Raw genomic sequence first — 21,263 nt, 5'->3', positions numbered from 1 at the left:
ATTTGAAAGAACCATAACGAGAAAAATCTGCGGTCCTACTCGGCTTGAAGACGCCACGTATCGTATCCGTTAAAACAACGAAACTGAAAACCGAATTGGTGGTGCGAATTTAATACCTTTTATTAAAGCGCAGCGGTTTAGATGGATTCGCCACATCATAAGAATGTCCAACGAAAGAAGGGTGTTTACTTTGCGTGCAATTGGAGGAAGAAAGAGAGGCTGACCAAGAAAGACATGGCTTGATGACGCCGAAGCAGACTTGAAAGTGATGAACGTTTGTAATTGGAAAAATGTAGCAAGAGAGCGAGTGAACTGAAGAAAGATTGTTATGATGAAGTTATGGTCCACCACACAGACTGTGAAGGTAAGAAGAACTACATATACAGCTGCAGTATAGAAGCAGACAAACAATGGAGCGCGTAAAGGTGAAAATAAAGATTTCCATCACTGAAAACCATTTTTTTATTTAGTAAAAAGTAAGTAGTTCAAAGTCAAAATTGTATACATATGTAGATAAAGCAATTTTGTATCTTAACTTAGCCACGGCGATAAAAGTGCGCCTCGTTTAAAAATATTTTTAAAACCCGCACAGCTTGAGCAAGACTGTACTTTGGAAACAAGGTGACAATACACAATTTACAATGTTTTTCAGATGCAAGGCAACTTATTTCATGGGCAGTCAAGAAAATAAGCAGGAGTAAATTATTAGCGTCGAAGTATCAGGTCAGACCATAAGTTCGTGCGTTTTTTAAAGGTGGTTTTAAAATTAATAAAAAAAGATGTTTAAAGTATTTATTAATCAATAATATATTTTCCTTCATTATTTACAATGTCTTCCCAACGTTTAGGCAAATTTTTAATTCCCTGCTCAAAAAAATGTTTGTCCTTGGAGCTAAAATACGCTTATATATCCCTTTTTATAGCTTCTTTTGAGGAGTAGTTCTTGTTACTCAGATGGCATTGAAGTCCCCGGAAAAGGTGATAATCACAAGGTGCAATATCCGGAGAGCATTAGCTCCCATCCGAGCTCGTTCAGCTTGCCTAATGTTTGCCTTGCGGTATGAGGTCTTGCGTTTGTCGTGGTGAAACAAAACTTTGCGTCTATTCACTAAAGACGGCAGATTTTTGTTAAGTGCCTCATTCAAGTTTGATAGCTGATGGAAATAATAATCAGCAGTTATCGTCTGGTTTGGATGCAGAAGTTCACAATAAACAATACCGGCCATATCCCACCAAATAGACAGAAGAATCTTCTTGGGGTGAAGGCCATCTCTAAGGCGGTTCTGGTGTTTTATCTTTATCTAACCATTCAAAAAACTTTCATTTTCAAGCGGTTGCAGCAGCTGAACACACACATTCACTCTCTGCTGACGGTTGGCGACGGAAAGTCTATGCGGAACCCATTTTCTCAGCTTTGAAACCTTTCCCAACTGAACCAGATGCCTGTGAACTGTTCCATGCGATGAATTTAACCTCTGAGCTATCATACCGATTTTCGAATTTGGCTCAGCTTCCACGAGTTCGAGCAAGACGTTGGAGTTAAAGACTTCAGGACGACCAACGCGCGGGGCATCCTCCACGTCGCAGTTACCACTTCGGAATTTTGAAAACCACTTTTGCGCAGTCCTTACACTCACGATATCCTCTCCGTGAACAGTGTTTATTTCTGCAGCAGCAGTTGTTGCATTTTTACCACTTTTATAAAAAAATACAAAAAAATGCCTCTTAATCCCGTTCGAAGATTCCATTTTATTTTTTAACAACACGTGCTTCTATCCGCGATTAAATTCACTTGTTGAATGCAGAATATATAAAAGAAAATATAAATAGTTCCGTTATATTCCGCGAACAATTTTTTGTATGCAAAAATCGTACAAAAGTGAGAGTATGTGCAAAATTCGCACGACCTTATGGACTGACCTGAAATACAATATATGATTCGAGAAGATTAACCACCCTGTGTTAACATTTATTAGGTGAAACAAAAGTATCAACCAAAGTATAAAACACCACTTGCCATTAGTTCAATTTTGTAGAAGAGTGTTTTTGAAATGAATATTCATGAAATTATGAAAATGCACAGCAGATGTGTACACAAGTGCCCCATACGTGCATATGTTTGCGTTTCATGTGTGTACGCGCGCTTTTCCGTTACCAAGTCAGTAGTCACGGAAATGTCTATTCCCATATAAATATGAGCATATGGATATGTATATGGTCACTCAAAAGCAAGCGACTTTAGCTCAGAAAAAACACTGCACAAAAAGGAACGCGCAAAAAACCGCTTTTGGGAGCACTTCATCTGTCTGAAACCTCGTTTAGTATCAAACGGTTCGGGTGGTCCTTCCCAATTCTGCCCGACTGGTGGTAGTGAGCAACATCATTTTACATAGCCGTATTAGTTTTGCGGGGATACCAAATTAACATCTTAGATTCCCAAAATTAATTCACTCTCTTTTGCTTCTTATGAAACTAAAATATAATATATCAGGACATAACAAAATTGCAGAAGCTTGTAGCAGCAATGAATAGGTTAGATAGAACAAGTCTGAATAGTAATTTATCTGACTATGACCAAAAGCTCTTATTTTATGCTATGTCAAAAAACGTTATTTACTTTTGTAGATAAAGAACTTTGTTGAATAAATTAAACCCTCTCAAATGTTTATTTCTTTTGCAATTACGTTTTTAAAAAAAACTCGTAAATCGTAATGTAGTTGATATTCAAAAATTAGTTGGCAACGCTGCGGTAAGGCTAATCTCTTATATTTTCCGTTATGTTTTCAAGCAAACACGTAAAATTTGCATGAAATTGTGAAGTAAGCGATATTTGCTACTTTTTAATGTCACAAAATTTTATAGCAAAACGAAAAGGAATATGTTGTAAAAGTATTTGAAATATATTTGCGCAAGATATGCGCATAAGAAAAAAATAGTAATACTTATGTATATGTATAAATGACATACACTCTACGCCCCTTTGCGGGTAATTTAAAAACTAACACGAAAAAAAAGTAGTTAGGTTTTTCAATTTAATTAAAATAACTATAACGACATTACACTTTTAAATAAAATGCATAATTCATTTTAGATCACACCATTCAAGAAATAAGTAATAAATTTTATTTGAAACGCAAAAAGTACAAACTCCAAACTTTACGCTCGTTTATAAAAGATTTAAAATATTCAAAAAATTCTCAAAAAATATGCACGTTTTAGGAGCTTGTTGGACGCCCACGACGTTTCAACACGTTCTTAAGTTTATTGCGTATAGAGTTGACCAATTTGGTAGTAGATTCGACGTAACATAAAATCATTACAAAACCTTTTTGGTTTTAATAAATAATAAATAGAATATCGCAATTAGAATTTTATATCCTTTAAGGGGACAGATATCTGTAAAGGGCCATATTTTCCTGATTTTCATTAAAATTATTTAAAATGAAGTAGTCAATGTATTTTTTTCAAAATTGGCATCCAGTTTATTTCTACATAAAAATAATATACAAATTTTTTTTCATTATTTTAATCATTTAAAATGGCGGATGTACACGCAATTCTTCCAGGAAGGTCGCAGTGAAGCTTCTCAATCGGCGGGCATTGTAGCATCGGCGTCAGTGACCTTAATACAAAAAACCAAAATTTTTTTTGTTTATTAATGTCATAATTTCTATATCAATTTAAAAAAAATGGAAAAAAATTCGCAGAATAAAATGCTTCAAAACTCTTGCTACTCTACTCTTGCTTCGAAAAATTTATTTTTTCGAAAAATTTTCGAATTGTAGATTCACATAGAAAGTAATATCATAAAAATGATGTGTGCAAAATTTTAGGGAGATCGGTCAATAACTATTCGAGTTATCGTGTACGGCAATTCGAAAAATATTGTTGTGAGAAAAACGCGTCTTAAGTCGGCAACGTAACTATACCTCTCCCAGCGCTCGAACGCTGGTTGACGATCTATAATATAAGAAATACTTAAATTTACGTTCTAAAATTTTTTTGACATATTCTTAAAGGATTATATTAACATTTTATGAAAAAAGAAATGCTTTTTTTCGAAATTTTATAGGGGGTTGTACACAGTTAGAACTTTCAAAAAATCGATTTTTTCTATTTTATTTTCTTAATGTACATATATTTAAGAATAGACACAGAAAATTTAATGTCGTTCCGGTGAAAGTTATCCGCAAATTTGAAAAAGCGTTTCAGAGTGCTTGTAAAGTGCATTTCAAACTTTAACCGCGTTTTTCTCAAAATGGTGTTTTCGAAGTCGGTGACCAACATTACTCGAAAACGGCTAAACCGATTAGTCTCAAATTTAACACCAGCTTCGTAAAATAAATTTCTTAGTAATTAAATTAATTAATTTTCACAAAAATTTATTTTGTTTATTCCATCGATTAATTACTAGATTTAACATTACTTTAACGAAATCTGTATGGTTTTTTAATTTCAGAGGATCCAGTTCAGAGATAAAGTGGTCACCGCAAGTCGTCTTTTTTGAGAGGAGCTCCCGGAGATCAGCTTTAGCTCCTTTCGTAATAAATATTTTTACTAAAATCAAGTCTTAAAATACAGTTAAAAGATAACACACATAGATTGTACACATATTAACAAATTTTTAGATCAATAAACTAATGATTCTATTATAAAATCTTAGCTTAAGGTATTGTACATTTAAGAATTGAGGTAGCACACTCCATATTCTATAAGTTGAGTTTGACAAAATTGTATATTGTAACGTTTTTACAAAGGTGTGTCCTTATATTTCTTTCTAAAGACGCTCATCAGTGTCCAATGGCGTTTTAACCCTTAACTACAGACGTCAAATTATATGAACGTTAGTACAGACCGCCGGTAATTTTTACCGGTTATATTAAATTTATAAAATTTTTGCAAAGCAACTGAAAAATGTATTTAATATATATCTGATATATATTTCTAGCATATAAATATCTAGGAAAAGTTGTAAAACTGTTTACTTTAAGGGGTTATACGCAGTTATGACTTTCAAAAAAATCGATTTTTTTATTGCGTTTTTGTAATGTACATATATTCAAAAGTATACGCACGAAATTTGAAGTAGATCTAAATAATACTTTCGGAGTTATACCTAAATATGTAGAGATGCCTCGGCACGTTTTAAGGTAGGTATTGAAACTTTAAACGTGTTTTTTTCAAAACGGCATTTTTCAAGTCGGTGTACACGATATCTCGAAAACGGCTTGTTTGATCGGTCAACCGTTTTAACTCAATCTTTAAAGATACATTTTCTAGTAATTAATCGTTCCTTTTGTAAATCTGATACTTATTTTCCATTTTATAATCAATTTACGGCCAAATTTTAACGTAAAAATCGAAATCATTTCTTTTAAAAGCTGCCATTTTGTGAAAATTCACTATTTTGATTAGCCGAACGATTAATTACTAGATAATCTAATATATTAACAAAATTTGTTTGGTTTTTTGATTTCAGATAATCCAATCCTGAGTTACGATTTACGGTGTACATCTTTTTTTAAAGAAGGTTCCAGAAATCGCCTGCACCGCGCTCTATAATCAACATTTTCATAAATAAAAAATTTTGTTACGTTCTTGAAGGATGCTTTTATAACCGCCAAAAATTTTCAAATTAAAATATTCTGAAGTTTCTTCAGAATAATCCTTGACAACCCGTCTTTTATTTGCTTCATAACTGCGTATAACCCCTTAATAAAACCGCACAAATTTCTTAAGAAACATATATTCAGTTACTGTTTTTAAAATTTTTTTTAAGGTTGTAAAAAAAACGACAATAAAAAACATTTAAACAAAACACGAATTCATATTATTACAGAAACTTAAAAGATAACGTATTCAGATACAAAATATAACAATAAAACAGAAAAATATGCATTTGAAAAAAAATCTGCAAGAGGTAAATTTGGTCAAAAATTCAAGTCCCAGATTCCTTGCAAATTCTATCGGTGCATTGCAAACATATTGGTATCTGAAAATATCTCGGTCACTTCCATCCGTAGCAAAAATTGATCGAATATTTTCGTGGTTGGATTTAAATATCGAAGTTAAATTAGTAATCCCAGGAATGATTTTAATTCTAAGAGATCTAAATCTCGAAGATCCGACATGCTTTCGCCGTTTTTATATCTCTGCCTTATTTTCGCAACTTTTGCATTGGTTGAACGAAGAATGATATTAAGAATATTTTTGTCAAAAAATAGGTTCCAAACTTCCTCATGACCTGCAGCATGTGCCGTGTGACTTCTAACGCCTGGGCACTTGACAACAATGTTATGTTGCAATGTTCTGGTATGCTTAGGTACTGCAGGATCTTTTGACCATTTAAACCGATTTTTCCCATAGAAACAGCTAATATTTTCACATACATCAGTAGGTGGATTATCAGTGTTCTCATCTTCTGCTTCTATTTCTGATTCAGTGTCATGGCCGCTTGCCACATAGTCAGAATCTGAATCTAAATCACTTACATCAGAATTAATTTCTTCCAGCCATCTTTCCACAGCTCCTTCAAAATTTTCTTTTCCTATTTTAACCCTCTTTGAAGGGCCTGGACTACTTCTTCCATCCATGACTTTCTTCTTCTTCTTCTTAGCCTCACAGTCCGTGGTGGACCATAGCTTCATCAACAATTTTTCTCCACTTTATTCTATCCATGGCTACATCTCTCCAGTTGTGTACGTTCATTTGCTTAAGATCTGATTCGACGTCATCTAACCATCGCTTTCGTGGGCGTCCTCTTTTTCTTCCTCCAATTGGTGTTAAAATAAAAGCTTTCCTAGCATTTCGCTCTTTCGGCATGCGCAGTACGTGCCCAATCCATCTAATTCGTTGGGCTTTGATAAAACGTATTATATTTTGTCCTTGAACGATTTCTTCGATTTCATTATTGTAGCGAATGCGGTAGCTGCCATCTATTGTTGCAACCGGACCATATATTTTCCTTATGATACGTCTTTCGAAGCACATCAGCTGATGAAAATCATTTGTTTTCAGCGTCCATATTTCTGCACCATATGTAAGGACGGGTCGTATCAGTACTTTGTACATTCTTATTTTCTGTGCTCTGGACAAATCTTTTGATTTAAATAGTTTTATGTTAACGTAGTAGGCGTTATTTGCAGCTTGGATTCTGTCGTTAATAGCTATCGCCGAATCTTTATCTGCTGATAGTTTAAAACCCAAGTATTTAAATTCAGTGATATTTTCGAAAGCAAAGTTGTTAATACTTAGGTCATCGCGTGTCGTGTTGTTGACTGACCGAATCATGTATTTGGTTTTCTCGGTATTTACGTGTAGTCCCAGAGCTTTTGCATCTTTATCAATACATTTAAAGACGCGTATAAGAGTGTTTCTATCTTTAGCCATAATAAGAATATCATCAGCGTATTGACTGACTTTATTCTAAAATAAAATGACAGAGTTATAAAATACATAAAATTAACTGTTATCCAGTTTAATTATAACATGAAATAAAAATATACAAACGTCAAGACAGATCACCGGTAATTTTTACCGGTTACAAAATTTAGATAGTGATAAATTAAACAAATGACACTGCACACAACAGATACTTCAGCAAGCAAAGTTATACTAAGTCCCGAAAAGGTGCATAAACGTATAAATGCGTAACTAAAAGAGATCCCACTAAATTGAAGAATTTAAACTGCTTACCGGTAAAAAATACCGGCCGTCTGTAGTTAAGGGTTAATCTGACCATAACTCGACCGCCGAGTTGAATGAGTTGCTGTGTGACTACCATTCGGGAGTGCGTAGATTCGAGTCTCCGCGCGTGAAAATCAAATAATAAAAATTATTACTAATAGCAGTCACAACTCGGCAGGCATTGGCAAAGCTCCGAAAGTATTTGTACCATGGAAAAGTTCCTCATAAGAACCATTCGCCGTTCGAAGTCATCCCTCTCCGAAACACACACAACAAATAGGAGGAGGAGCGCTCGGCCAACAGAGGTGTGCCCGCCAATTATTAATTTTTTTATTTTTTATTACACATGCGTTCAATAGCAACTCTTCTATTTGTCGATAATTAATTTAGATTTATATTTATTGGAGGTTTGTACTTCAACCCTTAAGGTCTTTTGTACCCATTTTTTAATTTAGAATTAATCTATATTTATTCCGTTTTTTAACTCAGACCATCCAAATCTCGTAATTTACTGGAATATCGTTTGTAAATCAAAAGTCAATTGGCAACGCTGGATTTGACAGCTTGTATTTTTCAATGAATTTTCAGCAGCATTCAGTTTCCAGCGATGGCAGCAAATTCATAGCAAAGCAAAACTTGGATTTGTTGTGTCATAAAGTGCATAAATTAGTTAATTGGCATGTCTATACCGCAACAAAAGCAAATTTAAGTTATCCGGAATTGGAAAATCACTTATTTTATTGATTATTTACAAACAGTAATCAATATTCGCGGAGAACACGAAAACTAAACAATGGGAAGTAAAACAACACCCACAACACTTTCGACGTCGCAGCAGTAATCAAAGTTTTGCGATCTGACGCAAAAGTCTTAGCTTTTCAATGACGTTTCTGAACAAACAAAACGGAGTGTAAAAATTGCTAAAAATAGTAACAAGAGAAACCACACAACTTGGCTGAAATCGGTATAGTCGTAGTTAGAATTGGGTATTAGTAGTTTTAGGGAAGATGAACAGTGATCCGACGATGAGTTCAACGTCTACAACACTTTCGTCGTTAAATAGTATCCCCACTATATCGGCGGCAGTGTCCAGCACAGGGTTAATACGAAGTGGAGTCTCAGAAAACGATGTGAGAGATGGAGAGAAGCCTGTGAATACAATTGAGGTGGTACAACGAAAATTCAAGGACAATGAAAAAGTACTATCGGTAAGTCTCTAATTAGTTTATTCATACAAAAAAATGTTTACTAACTTTCTTTAATTTTTGAAGATTTTCGAGGCCTACCAAATCATTGGGCAAGAGCATCGCAGTCGCTTGTTGGCATTAGTGGTGTCGGTGGCAGGCGGGACTTATGCAGTTTTTTCATTGTCAACTGCGCGTTTACCACCACGCAACGTCAACGACTTGACTATTGATAAGGTTTTTGCGTTAAATGAAACCTTTCAAATGGGAAGTGGTAAGTGTTTATTGATTATTACGTTATGCTTCCCTACTGTAGCTTCATTAATCATGTGAGAATCTAAAATTACCAGACAGAAAGGGTTCAATATCGCAATTGCAATTCGATATCAGTACAGCCGATGAGCCGGCCGTGAAATATTTCTACTACCCGATCATATCTGCGGAGGGCGCGTCAGATTTCGAAACGTTCCATGCTCAAATCATATCAGCTAAATTCTCAATGAGTCACTCAAGAGTGGCCACAGATTCGGTATTAAGTTATAGCTGGCTCAATGATTATCGACAGATTGGTGAAGTGAAGCAAGAGTTGAAACGGCGCGAAAATGAGTACATCGTCTTTAAAGATTTTATGTATGTATTCACACAACAATATCATTTGACAATTAGCAATCAAAATTGGTTTCATTAGAGTTTATTGTGGAACGTGGAATGTGAATAACAAACCGTATAGCGAATGTCCATTACACTTATGGCTATCGAATGGCGATGTACCAGCAGATATATATGCAATTGGCTTGCAAGAGTTGGATACATCAGCAAAAGCCACGGCGTTTAGTGAAAATCGTCCCGATCCGCTATGGATGTAAGTGTTGGATGATAAGTTTACTTAATCTTTACTTTAAACTAAATTTGGTTTGACTTACAGAAATAAAATGCTATCGAGTCTACATAAAGAAGGCGAGTATGAAGAGCTGACCAGTGTGCGCCTCGTCGGCATGATGCTAACCATCATCATACGGAAGCAATTACGGCCATACATAGCGCGGTGTCGTGTCAAAACTGTTGCTCGCGGCGTTTTCAATACGCTGGGCAACAAAGGCGGCGTTGCCGTCAGTATTCAACTGAACGAGGGCAATATCTGTTTTGTAAACTCGCATCTAGCTGCACATATGGCTTTCGTTGAAGCACGCAATGAAGATTATGGCGGCATCGTGCGAGGATTAATATTTGATGATGATCAGAAGCGCACCATTAACGACCATGAGTGAGTAAAAGATTCATGCAATACAATTTAATTGGAATACATTCGATGCGTTCGATCTTCTTCAGCCACATATTTTGGATTGGAGACTTAAATTATCGCATTGAAGAGCCACCTGGTTTGCAACTACCATGTAATCGCGCTGCTCCCAACGCTTATGATATACTTATGAAATACGATCAGTTGCGCATTGAGATGGGCAAAGGTAACTGCTTCGAAGGTTATTTTGAAGGTCCAATTAAATTTCGACCCTCCTACAAGTATGATATAGGCACAGACAACTTTGACAGCAGGTACATTAGTTTCCTCCTAGTAAGGTTATCTTATTGATAACACATATTTATCTGTCCATACAATAGCGAGAAGCAACGCGCACCAGCTTTCTGTGATCGCGTACTCTGGAAAGGCGCACGCATTGAGCAATTGTCGTACAATAGCATAATGGAAATACGAAAGAGTGATCACAAGCCCGTCTATGCTATATTTCGTGTCAAGGTAAAAACCAAGGATGAAAAACGTTACAAGCGCGTACACGAGGAGGTGCTGAAGCTAGTCGATAAGCGTGAAAATGAAAATCAACCGCAAATAAATGTTGATAAAACCGTTATTGACTTTGGCACGGTGCGTTTCAATGAGCTGGCAGTGCGTGATTTTACTGTCTCGAATAACTGTCCAATGCCAGTGGAATTTATGTTCAAGGTTAAGGACCCTCCCTTAAATGACATTTGCGAAAAGTGGTTGCAGGTAGAGCCGCGTGCTGATATGCTAATGACGGACAGCACCAAGAGTATACGCGTAAAATTATTTGCCGATGTCCGCTCCATCACTGGGTTATTGAAAAAAATACGTACAACCAACTGGAAATTCGATTTTGACATTTTGATTTTGCATGTAAAAAATGGTCCCGATATATTTCTTACGGTCACTGGTGAATACAAGCCGAGTTGTTTTGGACTTTCTGTAGAAACCCTTTGCCGAACCGAACGACCGCTAAGCGATTATACGCAAACCCAAATCAAAGAATTGGTGATTAGCCATAATAGGTGCCTAAAATTTTGCTTACTTCATTGGATTCTTTAATTTTAGATGAACGATGAATCACCAGAATTTCGTGTAACAATGCCGCGCGAATTTTTCTTTCTGATCGACTATTTACACAAGCAGGGCAACAAAGTGGAGGGAGCATTCGCAACGCTGGAGTACAAACATGCACGTAGCTCGCAATTTAATGCTATACGTGATTGGTTGGACGCGTGGTCAAATACTGAGTTTCGTAAGTAGCCGATTAAAAATTGCAAAGTTTGCTTATAGACTAATTTCAAAAAACGCACTTTCATAAACTGGAATTTTTTGTAAATTTCTCTCATAGCCGGTACGCCACAAGCCGCTGCTGAGGCTCTGCTCATGCTCTTGGACTTGCCAGAGAAACCATTGCTGGATCCGTTCGTTGAAGATTTATTGCAAACAAATACGGCCGCTGAAGCAATGGAGTTGATATCATTGCTTAGCTCACCACGGCGTAATGTATTCGTGCATTTGTGCATGTTTCTGCGTCAAGGCATAGAGCGACAGTACTATAATTTGCAACAAGTTGGTATGTACAAAAATTCCAAAAAAAAAATAAAACATTATAAACTTGTATTTTCCCACAGCTAATGTATTCGGGCGTGTATTGTTGCGCAGCACAGCACACGATGGACGCGATATTTATCGTGAAACGCGCTGCCGCGACTTCATGCATCGCTTTATCAGCAGCGATATGGGTGGCACCCTGTCAACTGGTGTTATCGGTAGCAGCGCGCTGAGTAGCGCTGGCAGAGCTGGCGGCACTGATGGTGGCGGCGGCGGCGGCGGCGATGGAAGTGATCATGTCAATGCAATCGATTCGACTTAAATACTTGTACTTGTATGTGCTTTTGCGTTTAGTTTTAGTTTTTTTTTTTTTTTTTTTGTGCATTTTTCCATTAGTTCACCGTGAGCAATAATTTGCCTTAGCGTTATAATACATTTTTTAGTTCTTATATGCAATTTAGCATTTAATATTAAGCTTGTATTATGTGTTTGAATATGTGTGTGTGTTTACGAGCATGCAAATATACGTCAAGCCGCGTCATTTGTTTGCTATCTACTTGTGTACACATCAGCATTTCTCATGAAATTTTAGTTGAGATTTTATATTTTCTTTGCTAACAACGATTAGTGTGCATTAACGACTTAATATACATACATATGCGTACTGATGTCGTCGATTATACTTAATATTTTGCATTTTAAGCACTTAAAACGAACTAAAGCTCTGAACGAATTTCCACACAAGAAAAAAGTAGTATAATATCAGAAATGTCGTAATGTCGTAGACGCTTCATGCAAAGCATTTAAAATAATATGCCGGAAGCCAGAAGCTATTGCGCTTATAAAATCAAAAATTCGTAGAATTTAACTTTCTTTATATGTACTATAGTGCATAGAGTGGACCATATCTTGTACATTGGTGGCAAATAGTTCGCCAGCAAATTACCAATTACATTTACAAACAAATTACGTGCATTAATCACATTTGATTACTTTTGGCCTGTTCGTATCTGCTACAAAAATAAATAAAATACACGAAAATGTTTCGCTTTTACTGCAGCCAAATGCAAAATTTTGCCTTGTGTACATGTTTTTGCTGTAACGAATGTTAATTAAATATAAATAAAGTAAAATAGAGTAATCGAGAATCACATCGTAGCAATGCGTTTATAAATAAACTTATTTTATAGTTTCCAATTTAGTCATAAGTCGATAATAGTTAATTATTGTCAGTTTGTTAATATTGTCGTAATGTTGTGTAAGTGAAATGATTACAAAGTGCAAAATATCTGAATAAACGTCTATTACTGGAAGCAATTTTTGTTTTTTGCTGCAGAGTCATAACAAAATTGTAAGTCTGAGGCGTTTCTAGACTACACCCTCTTATTAGGGGGGAGGGGCTGCTTTAGAGGCTTCAAAAAATCGATTTTTTCGTGTTTTTTTTTTTTTTGGAAGGTAAGAAATATTCGATTGAAACAAAACTTTCAGGTTTTATTGTTATATATTTCAACAGTCTTCTCAAAATGAAAATATTTGGCCTGGCACAAGCATTTTGCCGAGGCGTCTCGAGTGTGCATGTGTCGTGGGGCGGAAAAGATGCAGGTCGAAAATTAAACAAAAAGTGAGAAATTCAACGATTTTTCGCTAATTAAAAAAAAAATTTATTTTTTTGGAAAAACAAATTCACTTAAAAAAAATAAATAAATAAATAATTGGCGCGTACACTTCTGTTAGGGGTTTGGCCGAGCTCCTTCTCCTATTTGTGGTGTGCGTCTTGATGTTGTTCCACAAATGGAGGGACCTACAGTTTCAAGCCGACTCCGAACGGCAGATATTTTTATGAGGAGCTTTTTCATGGCAGAAATATACACAGAGGTTTGCCATTGCCTGCCGAGGGGCGACCGCTATTAGAAAAATGTTTTTATTAATTTTGCTTTCACCGAGATTCGAACCAACTATCTCTCTGTGAATTCCGAATGGTAATCACGCACCAACCCATTCGGCTACGGCGGCCGCAAATTCACTTTAGATTGTTTAAAAAGTGGGTTAATCATAACTTTCTTAAGGTTTTTTAGGTTCAACTAGAAGAGAATTTAATTCCGAATACAATCAATGTAATCTCGTTTCGAAAGGACGTTTAACTTTTTCCCTATCTTTCCCGCCAGTTAGGAAAAATCATTAAAATAAAAAACCGAGGAATCGCGCGTCAGTGTTTTTGTATATATACCGGCCGCTCGTACACCTGCTTGATGCTTGCTCACAATTTCTTCTGTAACTCCGAAAATATTTTGAATTTGCTTCTGAAATTTTGAGGACACATTTTTGGATAGTTTGGGAAGAGATTTATGCAAAAGAAATCAATTTTTTGAAGCCCCTAAAGCAGTTGAACCATACGCACAAGTCAAGCCAAAGCTGCTAATCGGACTCGACCACTGCCACCTCGGTTTGCCGTCAACTACAATGCAGCTAAACAAGTGTGGGCCATTCGCTGCGAATACTGAGCTAGGATGGGTTGTATTTGGGCCAACAATGAACTCCGATCCATCATTGCCATCATGCTTATTCGTTAACTGCCACACTGATCAATCTCTACATAATATGGTTGCTGAATACTTCGAGACGGAAAGCTTTGGGGTTCGAGCTGCACCTATCATGGAGAGTGAAGCTGACGTCCGTGCTCGGGAAATCTTGAAGTCTACTACATGCCGTGTTGAAGGAAGGTACCAGACTGGTCTGCTCTGGAAACGTTCCGACATACAGCTACCTGCCAGCTATTCTATGGCTTTGAAAAGATTAGCGGGTGTTGAAGCAAAAATGAGGCGCGATACAGACTTTGCCGCTGAATATAACCGCATCATAAGTTCTTACGTCATGAAGGACTACGCACGAAAACTGTCGCCAGAAGAAGCCGCTTTAACTTGCAATAGAACATGGTACCTGCCTCATTTTGCCGTGAAGAATCCAAATAAGCCAGGCAAGTTACGCATGGTGTTCGACGCAGCTGCTGAGGTGGACGGTGTGTCCCTTAATTCACAGCTTATGAAGGGTCCGCAAGAGTATCGGTCTTTGCCTGCTATACTATTCCACTTTCGGGAAGGAGCAACGGGCGTGTGTGGGGGCATCAAAGAGATGTTTCACCAAGTGCTGGTTCAACGTGACGACAGATGTGCGCAACGATTTCTTTGGCGCTAAGGTGATACTACCAGACAGCCCGAGGTATATGAGATGCGCGTAATGACCTTTGGAGCAGCATGTTCGCCTTGCGCCGCCAATTATGTGAAGACGATCAATGCGTTGGAGTATTGCAACAAAGTCAAGGGTGCTACCCGAGCCGTGAAATCGATACTGGACTACCATTATGTCGATGACTATGTCGATAGCTTTGACACAGAGGAAGAAGCAGCTGACATAACGAAACAAGTTCGAGCAATACATAAGATGGCCGGTTTCGATCTTTGTAATTTCGCGTCAAACTCGTTGAGAGTGACAGAAGCACTTAGTGGTGACGGGAATATCCGTCAAATAGCAAATAAAGAAGGAGTACTGGTGGACAGAGTCCTCGGTTTGTTTTGGCAGGCATCAACCGACACTTTTGGGTTTAAACTGAGATTCAACAACGTAGATTCCAACGTTTTGGACGGAGGGCGCCGTCCGACGAAGCGAGAACTTCTCAGTGTGGTCATGTCGATCTTCGACCCGCTGGGCTTTCTTAGCAACTTTGTAGTGAGCGCGAAGATCCTCATGCGGGAAGTGTGGAAGAATGACATCCGGTGGGACGAGCCACTGCCAAACAACGTAAACACCGCATGGGAAGGATGGCGTAAACAACTGCCAATGGTCGCCGAATATACCGTCCCTCGATACTATTATCGAAATGGGAAACCTGAAGTTTTGCAGCTCCATGTTTTCGTCGACGCCAGCGAGGATGCCTTTGCCGCGGTAGCCTACTGGAGGTCAACTAATGCCGCCGGTGAGGTTGAAGTCGCATTTATATCTGCAAAAACTAAATGCGCGCCAATGAAGTCATTGACGGTCCCTCGATTGGAGCTTCAGGCAGCTGTATTGGGTACGCGTTTGCTGAATTGCCTACGAGAGGAGCACTCCTTGCACATCGATGACTGCGTCATTTGGAGTGACTCCAAAACAGTGATCCAGTGGCTTCGAAGTGAACATCGACGCTATAAGCCATTTGTGCAGCATCGGATCGCCGAGATATTAGCCACAACTACTACTGCAAACTGGAGATGGCTACCTACCGAGCACAATGTCGCTGATGAGGCTACTCGAGCTAATAACTTTGTCGACTTTAGCTCATCCGCCCGTTGGTCCTGCGGCCCACCATTTTTGTTACGAGAAGAGCAGTATTGGCCGACAGAGAGCTCTACATGCAATCATCATGAGGAAGCTGACAAGGAACTACGTCCTAAATTCGCCCTTGCAATCGTAAGCTGTACGTTTCTAGACTATAACCGATTCTCTACATTCAGTAAACTGGTGAGAACGACAGCATGGGTCCTGCGATTCATTGACGTTTGCCGCCGCCGTAAACCGCCAGACCGAGGATATGGGTTGACTGCCAAAGAAGTTGAGACTGCTAAGCTTTGTTTGTGCCGCCTCGTTCAACGCGGTGAATACGCCGAAGAGTTTCAGCACATCGAAAGCGGTCGCAACCTGCCACGCACCAGTTCGCTCATTCAACTTTCGCCGTATATAGACGAAGATGGTGTTCTTCGGGTACGAGGACGCATAGAAGCTGCCAGCTGGCTCCCAATAAGCGCGAGACGCCCTATCATACTACCGCCAAAGCATTGTTTCTCAAATCTGGTCGCCATGCACTACCACGTCAAAATGCATCATCAAAATCTAGAAGCCACTATTTGTGAGATACGTCGCCTTTATTGGGTACCACGCCTCAGGAGTTTGCTGCGCAGTATAGTCGCCAATTGCGCCATTTGTCGCTTAAGGAAAATCCATGCCGTATCGCCATTGATGGGCCCTCTTCCGATTGATAGACTCACTCCTTATGTCAGGCCATTCAGCTATACGGGCCTTGATTACTTTGGACCGATAACAGTAACTGTTCGCCGCGCCAACGAAAAAAGATGGGTGGCGTTATTTACGTGCCTGACAGTCAGGGCTGTGCATCTGGAGTTGGCTCATGACCTCAGCACTGACTCATGTATAATCGTATTGCGCAACTTTATAAATCGTCGCGGCGTTCCCGTACGTGTGAGGTCCGATAATGGGAAGAACTTCGTCGGTGCTGACATGGAAGCAAAGCGCTTCAGTGAAGTCTTCGATTGCAATCGCCTGCAGGGTGAGCTGTCGCAAAGGGGCGTAGAGTGGATCTTTAACTCGCCTTTCAACCCGGCAGAGGGGGGCGCTTGGGAACGATTGGTGCAGTGCGTCAAGAGGGTACTACGATGCACTTTGAAGGAAACGTCGCCACGGGAGCACACGCTCAACTGCTTCCTAATCGAGGCGGAAAATATTGTGAATTCTCGGCCGTTGACGCACTTGCCCATCTATGTCAACCAGGAGCAGCCGCTGACTCCAAATGACTTCCTTCTCGGTGAAGCCAACACACCGCGAACTCCGATTGCCAGCGAAGTTCTGGAAACCAAATGCTTTCTTCGACAACAGTGGCGTCTTGCTCGACGACTAAGGGACCATTTTTGGAAACGGTGGATAGCGGAATACCTTCCGACATTGACACGCCGGGTTAAGTGGTGCCAAAGAACAAAACCTCTGCAGATAGATGACCTCGTCTTCATATGCGACCCCAATATATCTCGTCGGGACTGGTGTCGAGGCAAGGTGGAACGTTTGTATGCAGGAGCGGATGGTGAGGTCAGACGAGCTGACGTACGCACTTCGAGTGGATTAAAGCGCCGTGCCGTCTCCAAATTGGCAGTTCTGGACGTTGATGATGGTGAATCGGGTTGATTCACGGAGGCGGGAATGTTGGGAACCCCTGATTACTTATAAAAATATTGGGGAACCCTGATCAGTTATAAATTATTTGTTGTACTATACTTTATGTATTTAGTTCCCGCTAATTCTGTATATGCGCGTTTTGTACATATGTATGCGAACAAGGAACAACGAAATAGGAACTCTGCATTGACCGTTACCTATTGTGCTGACATACTAGTTGTGTACAAGCGCGTATATACAGAATTAGCGCTAATTTGTATATGAGTACAGCAGTGTGTCCTTCGTCGAATTTGCCGCTGCGTTAATGACTGGTTCGATTTCAGAAATCAGTCGTTAGCCAGCGGAGGGAGGACACACTGCGAAATAAACGCTACAAGTTAAATTCGCAATTCCCTCCATTTTTTTGTTCACAAACTTTTTTTCACAACCTCTATCGTTTTGGGAGTTTACAAATTGCTCCATTTTAAAAAATTCGTCGTCAGAAAACACAATGTTCGGAAATTTACCGCTTTCAGCCAAGCGTAGCAACTCCTGCACTCTCTTAAGTTGCTGTTGTTGTTGTAACAGCATAAACATTTCCATAAATACAAGTATATATGGGGAATGCTGCTGAAGTGACAGTCCTTGACCGAATATAAATCCGGGTCGTTCCGGTAACGTAGAACCGACTGTCGTGGGAACGCTCTCTTAAGTCTGACTTATTGCTCCTTTGGTATGAAATCATGCGCCTTTTTTCCTTCGCCATATGATTGGCACTTCGTCGGGGATTTCGCTCAAGTCGCTTCTTCACTTTTTCATCCATTTCACGTGACGTTGCAGTCTTTTGATGACCACCTCCATGACGTTTCGCGATGCTACCAGTAACATTGTAACGAGTAATGGTGCGATAAACAAAAACGTTATTTATTTTAAAGTGCTTAAGCTCACGAAGAATCGCTGAATATCGCAATCGCCAAATATATACAATATAATGCGATCACTTTTTTACGTTTGAAATCCATTACTGATTTTCTTTTTTCGCGTTTACTCTCGGCCAAATGTCATGTCATTTAGCCAACTAACATACCGCTGATGCCCGTGCGTCATTGTTACACTGCGAGAGCCGGACCCTGTATACATATATTGCCAAATTAGTTAATAACGAAGAAGTACAAGCATACAACACAAAAGATACCTACAATGTTTTCGATTTGTATTTCTGAAACTGCAGCTGCGGTAATGGGATGCTGTGGTTCAGAAGTGCATCATAATACAGGGTTTGATTGAAAAGTAATGAGTCTTCCCGCGCGGAGCGTCTACCAAGCGATCAATCGAATCGGCTGGTGGAGGAAAATGATCATTGGACCTTCCCCTTCCACCAGAAACCGGTCCCAGTTCGCTGGCAACAGCGGTGCAGTCAACATCGCTCCGCGCGTGAAAGCTGTTTTAAATGTGTGTTAGGATTTTGCAGTGGCGAAAATGCAGCGATCGTTGGAGCAACGTCACTCGATCAAATTTTGCGTAAAGCTAAACAAAACGAGTACCGAAACCATTGGGCTACTCAAGAAGGCTTACGGGGACCAATCTCTGTCCAGTGCCCAGGTAAAACGGTGGCACAAGTCGTTCAAGAAAGGCCGAGAGGACGTCGAAGACGAACAGCGATCTGGAAGGCCTTCGACGACGCAAACAGATGAAGATGTCAACCGGGTTCGTGAATTTTTGAACATTGACCGTCATGCTAGTCTACGTGAGATCAGTGAAGAGTTAAATTTAACTTATTACAATGTGGGGGAAATCGTGACCGGAAAACTTGAAATGCGCAAAGTGTGTGCCAAATTGGTTCCCAAGGTTTTGACTGATGAACAAAAGCAATTGCGTGTGGAAAAAAGTCGGGAAGTATTGAAAAGTGACGAACGGGATATTACTTTAGACAATTGTATCACAGGAGATGAAACCTGGTGCTTTGAGTACGATTCTGAGGGCAAGAGAGAGAGTGCGGAGTGGCACACGACTCCATCGAGGCGATCCAAAAAACTGTGACAGCCGAATTGAACGCGATTCCGGCGGATGAGTTTAAAAAATATTTCCTGCAGTGGAAGGACCGCTACCAGCGGTGTAGCGGTGTATTGACGCTCAAGGGTCCTATTTTGAAAAATATTAGTTGTATAAGCCAAAAGGTTTAATAAAACTGCTTAAAAGAATAAGGCTCATTACTTTTCAATCACACCCTGTATATCATGGCCGATTCCTATTTAATAAATGGCTTCAAATAAACTTTATAAATTTTATCATAAATATATTCACTTACATTCCCCATTTTAATCACCATTTTTATTTGAATTCGGAACTTTGACTCAATTCGCGAATTTTAATTCGTGTTTATTTTTATTTGCGATCAGCTGTTTTTCTCGCTTGCAAATTCTTACAAGTAAAAATTTAACCAGTAAAACCTTGCAACTTCCCCTCCAAATGAGGTGTCATTTTGCGCTCTCACTTTCTCCTGCTTTGCAAATTTTTTGGGTGCATGAACAATAATTTGTAAACAATTTTTATAAAAAAAATCAAAAACAAAATTATACTTTTTTGGATTTTTATGTTTTATTTTTCTTCGAAATACAATACATACATACAGAAGTGTGTGTATGTCTAACTGAATATGTTTTACGAATTAATTACCCACGGCGTTGTGTACGCAAACTCGTTTCGTCCTGCTACAACTTACATAACTAGTTACATATACATATGTAAATACTTTTGAAGTTTCCACCTTAATCTATGCATTCTTTGCTGCATTAATTATGTCCTATTGATTTAATTACAATAGTTTTTATTTAAATTTAAATTTGCGATTAGATATTGAGTTGACATACACGACCAAGCATGCATACGTACGAATATTTCTATGAATGAGTGCGTACGTGTGTGTGTGTGCGTTGGAATATTATGCCAATTCGTGCAAGGTTGGTCACTTAATAGAACTGTTTGTCAGTTTCTATAGGGTGACCGTGGTTATTACTATTTAAATTTGTTATGGTTTTTGTTTTTGGTGTATTATACAATACAATACAATACCCTAACTTTAGTGAGTTGAAATTGTGTTGTCATAAAAATTAGCCAAAGTTATGTTTATTTTTTTCTACATATAATTACGCGCATATTCTATACTTACAGCTAAAGTAAAATCATAATTTATATAAAATGAATATTGTTAATTTATTTAACTTCCTTAATTATTTATAATTTTTTAAGCTTTGAGGGGTAGTACAAAATTTGTTTACTTTTATCATATGCTGATATCTCGTCTTACTTTTCACTGCCACCTGCCTGCCAATTGCACATCACGTAATCACAGAAAGTAATTACTTGAATATTTTATTTTGAACCGATTTGTTAGAACGACACTATGGCTGCTTCAACATATAGTTTTCATATCAATTATAGGCGGGAACTTTCCATACCTGCCCTAATTATATCATTTATATCACGGTGCTATATCGCGCCTTAAGTCCTTTAGTAAGTTTCGCTCGATTGGGACAAAATTGTTTCCGTTAATTAGAAAAATTGTGTCTATTCTGCAGCCATAGTTATTAGCCTACGACACCATTCCATGGAAATTCTTGCTAAAATACGACTCATACATACGA

At 38.6% G+C, this 21,263-nt stretch overlaps 2 protein-coding genes across 2 annotated transcripts; both read left to right on the top strand.

The window, feature by feature from the left end:
* The first annotated feature begins 8,263 nt into the window (after positions 1-8,263).
* LOC128857806 (type II inositol 1,4,5-trisphosphate 5-phosphatase) lies at positions 8,264-13,016 on the top strand. The gene is made up of 10 exons (XM_054093577.1): positions 8,264-8,894; positions 8,958-9,144; positions 9,221-9,500; positions 9,559-9,732; positions 9,796-10,134; positions 10,200-10,424; positions 10,491-11,157; positions 11,218-11,404; positions 11,501-11,725; positions 11,784-13,016. Exons 1-10 carry the CDS (start codon positions 8,694-8,696, stop codon positions 12,023-12,025), a joined length of 2,727 nt encoding a protein of 908 aa, XP_053949552.1. The 5' UTR covers positions 8,264-8,693; the 3' UTR covers positions 12,026-13,016.
* A 1,921-nt stretch (positions 13,017-14,937) lies between these two features.
* Positions 14,938-17,649, top strand: LOC128857458 (uncharacterized). The gene has a single exon (XM_054093214.1). It carries the CDS (start codon positions 14,938-14,940, stop codon positions 17,647-17,649), a length of 2,712 nt encoding a protein of 903 aa, XP_053949189.1.
* Positions 17,650-21,263: the final 3,614 nt, after the last annotated feature.

The sequence above is a fragment of the Anastrepha ludens genome, chromosome 3 (assembly GCF_028408465.1).
Source record: "Anastrepha ludens isolate Willacy chromosome 3, idAnaLude1.1, whole genome shotgun sequence".
NCBI lineage: Eukaryota > Metazoa > Arthropoda > Insecta > Diptera > Tephritidae > Anastrepha > Anastrepha ludens.
The sequence above is the reverse complement of the archived record's forward strand: the minus strand, read 5'-3'. Positions and strand labels throughout refer to the sequence as shown.

Excerpts from the sequence above, each read along its gene's own strand:
- LOC128857458 (XM_054093214.1), top strand. The coding sequence starts at position 14,938 with ATGACCTTTGGAGCAGCATGTTCGCCTTGCGCCGCCAATTATGTGAAG.
- LOC128857806 (XM_054093577.1), top strand. The coding sequence starts at position 8,694 with ATGAACAGTGATCCGACGATGAGTTCAACGTCTACAACACTTTCGTCG. Across the intron at positions 10,425-10,490 it reads ACAGACAACTTTGACAGCAG|CGAGAAGCAACGCGCACCAG; the intron begins GTACATTAGTTT and ends TCCATACAATAG. Across the intron at positions 11,158-11,217 it reads AAACCCAAATCAAAGAATTG|ATGAACGATGAATCACCAGA; the intron begins GTGATTAGCCAT and ends CTTTAATTTTAG.